General features: G+C 38.7%; 1 protein-coding gene across 1 annotated transcript; it reads left to right on the top strand.

Moving 5' to 3' along the window:
- PRSS58 (serine protease 58) lies at nt 1-5,606 on the top strand. The gene is made up of 5 exons (XM_005551003.4): nt 1-40; nt 2,004-2,142; nt 2,371-2,627; nt 5,045-5,184; nt 5,286-5,606. Exons 1-5 carry the CDS (start codon nt 1-3, stop codon nt 5,433-5,435), a joined length of 726 nt encoding a protein of 241 aa, XP_005551060.2. The 3' UTR covers nt 5,436-5,606.
- The last annotated feature ends 5,549 nt before the right edge of the window (nt 5,607-11,155 follow it).

The following is an 11,155-nucleotide window of genomic DNA, read 5'->3' as shown; positions in this document are numbered from 1 at the left end:
ATGAAGTTTATCTTCCTTTGGGCTCTCTTGAATCTGACTGGTGAGTGTGTGCATATTTGTCTCTTTACTCACCAAAGAGAAATCCTGGGAAAAGCATGAAAGATGAGTAACAGCGAGAGGTGTCATTCCAGAGCTCAAGTGTAGAATGGTTCTCTGTCCCTCCCCACTGCCCTGTTCCCATCAAGTATCCTCCTGTGATAGTGCCTGCCTGCCTGCCACAGGAGGATTGCTTATGTGCTTTTGCGGGAGGTGTGGACATTGTCACTCAAATACCAGACCCACTCCTAAGAGCTGACTCTGGACCTGCCTGCAACAGAATTGATGTTCTGCACCACAGAGGGCAGAGCAGAACATTGAAGAGTCAGATATCTCCTGGCACAGTTCCTGTTACTCAGGCATAAACCCAGGTTTATTCATAAATCTTCTCTTTCTCTCATACCCCACATTTGACCTCTTAGAAAAACGTTATTGGCTTTATCTTCTAAACATATCCTAAATCCAATCACATCTCACCATCTCCACTGCTCACAATGATCCAAGCCACCACCTCTTGCCTGGATTAGCAAATTATTCTCCTAACAGATGGCTCTACCTCTATACTTCTGCACTCTACAGGTTCTCCATGAGGAGACTGTCATCACTTCTTTGCACAAATCCTTGAGTGGTTCCATTTGTACTCAGGAAACAAGGCCGAGTTCTTACAATAGTCTACAAAACCCTCCATTCACCTTTGAGCCCCTTTCCTGCTCTGCTCCCCTTCATTCACTCTGGATCAGCAGCCATGGCCTCTGTGACGTAACTGACATAAGCCTCAGGACCCATGTTGCAGCTGTTTCCTCTGCCTGGAGTCCCTTCGCCCAGATATTTGACTATGCAACTTCCCCCATCTTCATGTTATTGTTCAACATTGCCCATGAAGTTCTACTCTGATGACTGGTTTAATATTACCTGAGGCTGGATGTGGTGGCTCACGCCTATAATCCCAGCACGTTGGGAAGCTGAGGTGGGAGGATCACTTGAGCCCAAGAGTTTGAGACCAGCCTGGGCAACATAGCAAGACTCCATCTCTATAAAAAAAATTCAAAAATTTAAAAATTAGCCAGATGTAGTGGCACACACCTGTAGTCCAAGCTACTCAGGAGGATTGCTTGAGCCCAGGAGGTTGAGGCTGCAGTGAGCCTGATCTTGCCACTGCATTCCAATCTGGGCAACAGAGTGAGATCCTGTCTCAAACAAACAACAAACAAATACCACCTGATACCCCTCCTTCTCCCCCAATACACAATTGGTAATACCTTTCTCTCTTTCCCTGTCCTACTTTTATTTCCATAGCACTAATCAACATTTAACATCATATATAGTTTACTTGTGTGTTTTTCCAGAGCACTAATCACCATTTAATATCCTACATAGTTTATGTGTGTGTTGTGTTTATTATTACTGAATATATTCATTAATCATAGTAAATGAGAGCAGGAATATCTACTTTGTTCACTATTTAGCCCAAGCTCCTAAAACAGAGCTTGACATATAGTAGGTGCTCAATGTATATTTGTTAAAACAATAAATTATTTTTCCCCTCCTCAGACTCTTAGCATTTGGTCTGTTCTTGTCGTGATACTTACATAATTCTGTCTTGAGTTGTTGTTGGGAAAAAGAGATAAGACTTATTAAAGCATTCTAAAATTGCTAGTAAAAAAAAATGCATTGACTTAGCATACAACCCACTAAATTGTGGAAGGTATTTAAGAAAGTTTAACATTTAATTTGAAAGACTTTATTGACAACGAAAAAGCCAAACACTTTTTGTTTTTCAAAAGAGATATGTTTCTACCATTTATCATTTTCTTCATGTTTTAGAACAAAGTAAGTCATTTTACAGATTTAGTTTACAGATAAAGTTGCTAGAGAAAAGGGTAGGGGAACTTGGAGCCTATTAAATGACTTTCCTGAAGTTCTTCTAGTGAAATCTTGGAATTTCTTTTCTATGCTTCTCTTTCCAGTTGCTTTGGCCTTTAATCCAGATTACACAGTCAGTTCCACTCCTCCCTACTTGGTCTACTTGAAATCTGACTACTTGCCCTGCGCTGGAGTCCTGATCCACCCACTTTGGGTGATCACAGCTGCACACTGCAATTTACCGTGAGTGATAAGCCTTCAAAGGTATTCCATTCTTTTGGTTCTCAGGTTGGGCACAGACTCTCACTCTCTGAGACCATCTCCCAATTAAATGGGATTAGAAAGGCCTTTGGGAGACATAGGAGGGTACAGAAAAAGGTCTGTGGGGAGGAATAATATAATAATATAGGCTCACAAAGATGGAGAAGCCATCTCTGTTAAGTCCACTCATAAACGTCTATATTGTTCCAGAAAGCTTCGGGTGATACTGGGGGTTACAATCCCAGCAGACTCCAATGAAAACCATCTGCAAGTGATTGGCTATGAGAAGATGATTCATCACCCACGCTTCTCAATCACGTCTATCGATCATGACCTCATGCTCATCAAGCTGAAAACAGAGGCTGAACTCAACGACTATGTGAAACTAGCCAACCTGCCCTACCAAACTATCTCTGAGAATACCATGTGCTCTGTCTCCACCTGGAGCTACAACGTGTGTGATATCTGTGAGTTCAAGACAACGTTCTCTCAGAATTAGACATGCTTCTACACCTTTGCAACTCTTGGCTTCTTCAATTCTGCCTAGTGAAGCTTTCTTCTAACCACTTTATTCATCCTCTTTCTCCCCTTTCCTTTTCTCTGTACCTTACTGAAGGAGTGCTTCAAGGTTTTTGGGTTTTTTACTCACTCACTGTATCTTTCTATCATTTTCTCTTTCATATATGGTAGAAGCGGTTTTAGTGGAAAGAAAACATTTGTATTCTAATCCTAATTTTCTATGTGACAGCAGATCATTTTACCTTGGAGCCTCAATTTCCTTAACTCTAAAATAAAGCAGACTACGACGTTGTGTATTTTCAAACCATTTCAGGCAATAAAGCAACTTGAAATAAATATCAATGTATTAAATGTAAAATCAATGCATCATATTTTACTAAATGAGATAGAACTTCCTTATGAAAGATTGTAATAAAGATACACAGTTAAAACTTTAAGAAGAACTTCTGAAATCAACATTTTTAACTGGTAACATTCTAAGCATTCACTCATTTCTTCAGAAAACTGACAAAGAGTTCCCATTATTTTTATCAATGAAAATATTCTATACATAAATTGAAACTCCTGAACTAGATATTCTATCTAAGCTTTCTTCTATGCCTCATATTTCATATTCCATAAAAAACTCCCACAACTCAATGCAGCTTTCTGTTTTCTAAGTTGCATCCCCATCTGCCCATTACCCCATCTCCAAATTTTTATGCAAACCCTAATTAACTGCCTATAGTTGTTAATTATGAGAGTTGAGAGTAGTGGTGAAGGGGAGTTGATTAACTTTTAGCAAAATAGAACAATGATATAATCCCTCAGGAAGAATTATTAACGCAACTTTACTCATAAGTTTGAGTATGTATAATACACATCATACACTAGATACTATAGTGTGAAAAGGAGTTTTATTTGAAACAAGCCTGTCAGGTTACATTCATCTATCCATCACCACTTTCTTTTTATAGAAGCCAGTGGGCAGATATATACTTATTCTATCATTGTTGCCATGATTCAAGCCTTTTAAATCTATTGCTTAGTAAATACCTTCAGATTTGGAGCACATTTTCTTGCATATATTAAGAAGTAGAAATTATTTGTCCTCTGACAGTCAATCTGATTTTTGGAAAGAGCCAAATGTCCTTTTGGTGACCAGTATGTTTGATTCATCTGGGTTATGGCACATGGGTCAAAACGAGATATAACTTCAAAAAAAATGCATCTTATTTTTATCTGGCTCATGAAGTAGTTAAGTAAGAATTTCCTACGGAAGTATTCCCAAAAGAAATGTTTAGCCGTGAAATTATTGCTTGGAAAATAAAGTGAAGGACCTCAAACATTTTCTTTTCAAGACCTAACACATTATTTTCAAATAAAAACATTAAACATACTCCTCCATTATTTAAAAAAAAAATCTTAAAATTCAGCACTTCTTCCCAAAGAAACGTCTGTGGAAAGAACATGTGCCACATGTGTTCATACTACTTTGTTGCTTTTCTCATTTTGTTTCAGATTTGACAAATTTTGTTATAAGTGTGCACAGTTCACACTTTGTGGACCATTGACATAAAGAAAAGAACTTTAATTAGGAACCAGGAAACCCAGTTTTAAATCCCAGCTTTACCACATACTAGCTTTATATGTTTAAGAAAACTGTTTTTTCAGTGACTTTTTTGTGCAGATACTTGGTTTTGTTTTGACCTGACAAATGAGAAAGTAGGCCAGATATCTGTAAATTCCTCCAGATTCTAAAAATTACATGTCAAAGGAAACTCTTGGAATGCTTAAATTTCGAGAAAAGTTTTTTTTTTTGAGATGGAGTCTCTGGTCACCCAGGCTGGAGTGCAATGGCAGGGTCTCAGCTCACAGCAACCTCCACCTCCCAAATTCCAGTGATTCTCCTGCCTCCCAAGTAGCTGGGATTACAGGCTCTCAGCACCACACTCAGCTAATTTTTCTACTTTTAGTAGAGAGAGGGTTTTACCATGTTGGCCAAGCTGGTCTCGAACTCCTGACCTCAGGTGATCCGCCTGTCTGGGCCTCCCAAAGTGCTGGGATTACAGGCGTGAGCCACTGTGCCCAGCCAAATTTCCAAAAAAGTTTAAAACAAAGTGTTTCATTTCATTGCAGGAGTGTCTCATATTTACATATAACTTCCAAGAATTTGATCGCTTTTATAAGGTCAGACATTTGCATCATAAGAAATTGTTAATCTGATCATCTCCTGTACCTTCGTTGTCCTAAGTGCCACAGTTCTGATTTCTCTAAATGTTTGATCTCTTTTAATTTCTGATGGTAGGAGAAGAAAAGTTTTTTAGAAGAGGGTTTAATACCTAAGAGAACTCTTAAGGAAGTTTGACTTCTGTCTTTTCTTTAGACAAGGAGCCTGATTCACTGCAAACTGTGAACATCTCTGTAATCTCCAAGCCTCAGTGCCGCGATGCCTATCAAACCTACAACATCAGGGAAAACATGCTGTGTGTGGGCATCGTGCCAGGAAGGAGGCAGCCCTGCAAGGTAAAATACTCTCCATGCTTTAATTTTCCCATTTTCTTCCTTCTGTCTTGCCAGAAAGATAACCTGCTTTTTTGTTGCTGTTATTATTGTTTTCCTGGCAGGAAGTTTCTGCTGCCCCGGCAATCTGCAATGGGATGCTTCAAGGAATCCTGTCTTTTGCGGATGGATGTGTTTTGAGAGCCGATGTTGGCATCTATGCCAAAATTTTTTACTATGTACCCTGGATTGAAAATGTAATCCAAAATAACTGAGCTCCTGCGGCAGTTGTGGACCATGTGACACGGCTTGTCTCCATCGTTCAGCTTTAGAACTGAATATAAATTAATTCCTTACATTGCCCCATGCATACCTGTCTCACTTCTGCTAAACAGAATGGGTGCTTGAGCAGTTTCACTTGTACATATCTTCACTGTGATTATTCCTAACAATCCTTCTTGCCTTCTAGATAAGAATGGAAAACCCCAAATTCCTTAGATAACTGAAGTTTATGAAGTGGGAATTATGTTCTCTGTGACGAATTGGTAACTGACATAAAATAAAGACCACTCCACAGCCATTAGACAATGTGTGATTTTGGCACATTACTATGCTGATTGAAAAAAGAAAGTCTAATAAAGAGTCATCTAATTAGAAGTGTAGGGGAGGGCAAAGGTGAGAGGGAGGTATTACACTAAACTTCTCCTTGCCCATACAGCTCTCAATGCCATAGATGGATTCTGGTCATTCATTTTGCAGGATTCTGGGTGTTTGCTGGAGACATGAGGAGTTACTATAAAAGTTAACTGAGGTTTATGGCACAGCAGATAAATGGGAAATCAATGACAGATTTTCCTAGTACATACTTGCCTTTTATATAAAGCTAGTTGCCCAGGAACTCCACTTTCTCACTCTATAGTATTTTTTCCTCCCTTCCTTCCTTCTCTTTCAACTTCACCCTGTAGTCTGTTACCTCCTGAGAGTTTTAATTGATAGTTTTACGTGGGGAGGTGTTTTTTTGGCCAGTTGACTGAGTATTTAAAAAAACAAAAACAAGAACAGATTTTAGAGAGTTCAGCCTGTGGCTGCTACAAGTGGACTACTGGTGTCTTTCAGCCCAGCTAGGGAAGAAGAGAACCCCCTCGGGAAGCAGAAGTTCCAGTAGGAAGACTTGATCTCTCCAGGGCTCTAAAACCCCTGAATCAGTAATGCCTGGCTGGCAGTGTGGAGAAGCTAAATTTTGAGTGTGAATTATTAAGTGCAACTGTGAGAGCTTCATCTTCACATATTTTATTAACTGAAATTTTAGTTTGGGAGAAAAATGGTTGGGAGGCCACTTTTCAGAGGAGCACCTTAGCCTCCAAAGATGTCTCTCAACTTGAGCTTGTCCTAAAATTGCAATAGATCAGAGTGATATTGTATAAGGTCAGCTGATCCTAGGTGGTGAAACATGGAAAGGTCACTGGATTTCATGAGCATTAGCACTATCCATAAGACTCCACTAGCACGGTGAGGTGACCTCCTTGGTTGGAGAACACATCATTTTTGTGTGGAATGCAATAAGGCGTTCAGAGAATCCAAGGGATGTGACGCTAGGACAGTAATGGTGACGGGGAAAGAAAATCCAAATTCAGTATATGTTATTTTGAGTGAGGACAAGTAGCTACTCCCTCTGGCCTGAGCTGCACCATGCTGCCCATTTCTTTCTTACTGTACATGTGCTAACAAAAAAGGGAAGATGGAGCTTCCATGGTGGACATGCCTGGCCCCCGGATACACCTTTTCTTCTGGTGTAGCTGCAGGCATCCCCCCATGCAAGTTTCCAGCTTTCTTACCTACGTTTGTAGCTTAATATTTCTGTATGCTCTTTGTTAGGAAAAAAAAAAAATGAGGCTAGGTGCAATGGCTTACTTATGCCTGTAATCCCAGCACTTTGGGAGGCCGAGGCAGGCAGATCACAAGGTCAGGAGATTGGGACCATCCTGGCTAACATGGTGAAACCCCATCTCTACTAAAAATACAAAAAAAAAAAAAAAAGCCAGGAGTGGTGGCATGTGTCTGTAGTCCCAGCTACTTGGGAGACTGAGGCAGGAGAATTGTTGGAACCCGGGAGGTGGAGGTTGCAATGTACCAAGATCATACCACTACACTCCAGCCTGGGCAACAGTGAGACTCTGTCTCAAAAAAGAAGAAGAAGAAGAAGAAGAAGAAGAAGAAGAAGAAGAAGAAGAAGAAGAAGAAGAAGAAGAAGAAGAAGAAGAAGAAGAAGAAGGAGGAGAAGGAGAAGGAGAAGGAGAAGGAGAAGGAGAAGGAGAAGGAGAAGGAGAAGGAGAAGGAGAAGGAGAAGGAGAAGGAGAAGGAGAAGGAGGAAGAGAAAAGAAAAGAAAAGGAAAGGAAAAAGAAAAAGAAAAAGAAAAAACAAATCATTTCTTTGGCTGCTTTTTGTTGGAAGGGGAGCCCTGCCAAGGACTCTCTTGCCCTCACTACCTAAATAATTTTTCTATCAATTATTGTATCAATAAGAGTGTCATTTTTTAACCTCCTCAAACTCTAACAATATGTTAGGATTTGTAGAGAAAGTTGTTCTTGTAAAACCAAAGAATAATGACTGAGGCACGTTTCCATCAATTTAGAGGTTTATTTTGCTGCAATTGAGAACATATCCAGGGAAAAAGAGACACAAGCCACAGTAGGATCAGTGGCCTATACTTTTTCCAAAGAGGGTTTGGTACTTCAATAATTAAAGGGGTTAATTAAATAATTAAAGAAGGGTTAGTAGGGGAAAGAGGAAAACAAAAGGGGGATGGTAGATCAATAAGGCAAGTGGGTGCATTCTTTTGAGGCCTTGATTAGCATTCACTAAATTCACATTTTACATCTGAAAAGAGGAGTAGAGGAATGGTCAACTACGCATTCCTCTCCACTCAGTGAATCTGCATTTTTACATAAGATAAACATAGAATAGAGGACACAGTCAGATATGTATTTGTCTCAGGTGAGGGGGGAATGACTCTTAGTTAAGTCTTTATCCATACCTGTAACAATAAGCTGCTGATTTACATTGTCAGGGTGGAATTCAACAGAACTCTCTTTTAGGATAAAGATCTTGCAGCCCACAAGGAATTTTCTTGTGAGAAAATTGTGAGGTGGGCTCCCTGGGAAGATGTGTGGCATCCTATCTTTGCAGCTATTATTTAAGAACAAAATGGGAGACGGTTTTGCACGCCTCAGTTCTGAAGCTTAACTGTTCCCTTTGGCATAGTGAGTTTAGGGTCTCAAGATTTTATTTGCCTTTCATGTGGTATTTAGTAAGAAAGATCCTCTATAAATACCTCTATCAAATTTGAAAAGCTATGATCTTAAAAGATAAATGCCCATTGATAGGACAAGATCTGACAAAAACAAGGTAGAGCCTATTTTTGTGCACAGAGATGAACACTAGTTACTGCACTGATGAGACTTTCAAGACTTCTTAGAATTTGCAACTCTCCTCTTTGTGTATTCACTCCAGGAACAGGTGGATTTTATAAATCACAAAACTGGTTTTGTGAAATAGGAAATCAGGGTAGAAAAAAGCTTTCATTTGAAGTCACTGACTATAACAGTTGGAATAGAATCAAATTGTCCACTGTAGTGTAGTACAAAGAGCACAGATTTGAGATCAATCATTGATTCCAACTTCAACAGCTACTAGCTATGTGTCCTTAAGCCAATAATTAAGTAATTAAACCTTTCTGATCCCACTTGCTTTATCTCTAAAATGAGATCAATAATATTTCTCTGGATTGTTGGGAATAAATAAAATGACTTATATAAGCCATGTAGTGTAGTACTTAGCACACAGTAGGCATTCAATAAATTGTAATTTCACTTATGTCTTTGACAAGGAATGATTGGTAATCTAGATCACCATTTTTTTTCACACTTGTCTTTGTCTATTTGTGCTGCTACAACAAAATAGCTGAGACTGGGTAATTCATAAACAAAAGAAAATTATTTCCTACAGTTCTGAAGACTGTAAAGTCCAAAATGAAGATGCCAGCATTCAGTGTCTGGTGAAGGCCTTTTGACTGCATCCTCACATGGCAGCAGGCAGAAGGCAAACAAGGGACTAGCTAGTTTCCAAGAGCCTTTTCATGAGGCTCTAATCCTCCCACGAGGGTGGACCCCACATGGTCTAATCACCTCCTGAAGGCTCCACCTCTTAACACTGGGGATTAAATTTCAATGCAAATGTCAGGGGGGACACAAACATTCAAACATAGCACCTGTGTTTATCTTTCTTCAATCAGAGTGGGAACTATTTTCACGTCCACAAAATAATTGATAACTCATAAGTCAGAGAGCCAAATATTCTAACTGAATTTGCCTATATATGTTATTCCTTCTCAAGTTTGAGGTACCTGTGCCTTACCCAGCCTGACTGAAAGAGAGGCCCTTAAATATAAAATATAGAGAAGATCTTTTTAAACAATAGTATTGTACTTCTTTGGATAGAGGTCTATAAATATAATAACCATAAGACAAGTACATTTTAACAACATTTTGGTAACCAATTTCTATATAAAGATGCTTTGCTATTGAAGTATTTCCCCCTGATCTCAGAATTAATAAACACCTATTGCAGAATATGAATAAAACCCCAAAATTAGCAAAAGAGTGTTAAAGTCGCCATACCCCATGTGACTAATTATACAAGTAATTGTGTAGAGTTTTCTAGTATTCTGTACTTCCTCCTCAGATTACTAGCTGCTAATTCATGTCAGGATTTGTTAAGTCCACCAAACGCCATTTATCTGTTTATAGACTCCTTAATATTAGCTCCCAACAGGGAACGCTGGATGTGTGCCTAAGCTCAAGGGCCTCCCACTGACCCTGAAGCCCTAATACATATTAGCCCATTATGAACGCCTCCTCAGGTTCACCTGTGTCTAAGCCCCTACCTCTCCATTAGATCCATTTCTGTTCTCCTCCTCAGAAGCCCTGAAATAATGGGATATAGGCCATAAATTCAGGCTATGTTTCTGCTTGGTTTGCATAAATCTGCATGATAAAGGAGTATTCCCCTCTCTCTGCCTTCAGAACTGCAAGTGAATTTTTGAGCTCATGCTTTTTGTTCTCTGAGAATGTTTTAAATGAAGAAATAATAAAGGAAAGAAAAGGAGTAAAATCTGGAGGAAGTGAAGAGGAAATACGCCACATATTTCTTGAAATTCACAGTGTATCTAGTAAACATCTAAAAGTTGAATAAGTATCGTATACATTTATCGGTTAATTGAGAGGGTGACAGAGACAAGGGAGAATAAACAGCTCTGTTAAGTGGCTATATTCACTTACCAGTCTTAGAATTCCACAATATTTTTTGTGTGTGGAGAAGAGGAATGCATTAATTTGTAGGCTTTATTCTTATTTGAATAATTTTCTTTTTCCTTGCTAAATGTAAGAAAATGTCACAATGCTAACAAAATCATTTCTCATTATCGAAGTTTTGAATGGATGGGCATTTTCCCATATTAAATGGCTGCTTTTCTGTTTCAAGAATACATTTTTTGGGGGGAATATTAAAAGGATAGCTTCTAATAGACAGATGCTTTAATAGGTAATAGACAGGCATAAGTGAAAAATAGACATAGGCTATTATAGTCAGGTTGACAAGCACATTTATTGGTAGTTGGACTTCTCATTACATAGGCCCTTATCTAATCATATTTATGCATAATTCATAACTCTTTATGCTTCACAGGACTATTGTGAAGGATAATTAAATGTTATTTACAAGTGGCAAATAAATAGTACACTTTCTGAAAAGTTTGGTAAATATTAAATCATACATTTTTATACCTAGCATGTGTAAGGAAAAGGAAACTCTTGGTGAATACTGTTCACAAGGTTAAAAAATCCTTTCTATGATATAAAGTCATATCTACTTTAATTGTTGTATAAATTCAGATTTCAAAACTTAGGCCATTTTACTAGCTGACTTTTGTGAAACAAT

Source organism: Macaca fascicularis, chromosome 3, assembly GCF_037993035.2.
Source record: "Macaca fascicularis isolate 582-1 chromosome 3, T2T-MFA8v1.1".
Taxonomy (NCBI): domain Eukaryota; kingdom Metazoa; phylum Chordata; class Mammalia; order Primates; family Cercopithecidae; genus Macaca; species Macaca fascicularis.
The sequence above is the reverse complement of the archived record's forward strand: the minus strand, read 5'-3'. Positions and strand labels throughout refer to the sequence as shown.

Bases quoted from the DNA above. Each gene is read 5' to 3' on its own strand.
- PRSS58 (XM_005551003.4), top strand. From the start codon at position 1: ATGAAGTTTATCTTCCTTTGGGCTCTCTTGAATCTGACTG. The intron at 2,628-5,044 runs GTGAGTTCAAGA...TCTTTTCTTTAG, and splicing joins CTACAACGTGTGTGATATCT to ACAAGGAGCCTGATTCACTG. The intron at 5,185-5,285 runs GTAAAATACTCT...TTTTCCTGGCAG, and splicing joins GAAGGAGGCAGCCCTGCAAG to GAAGTTTCTGCTGCCCCGGC.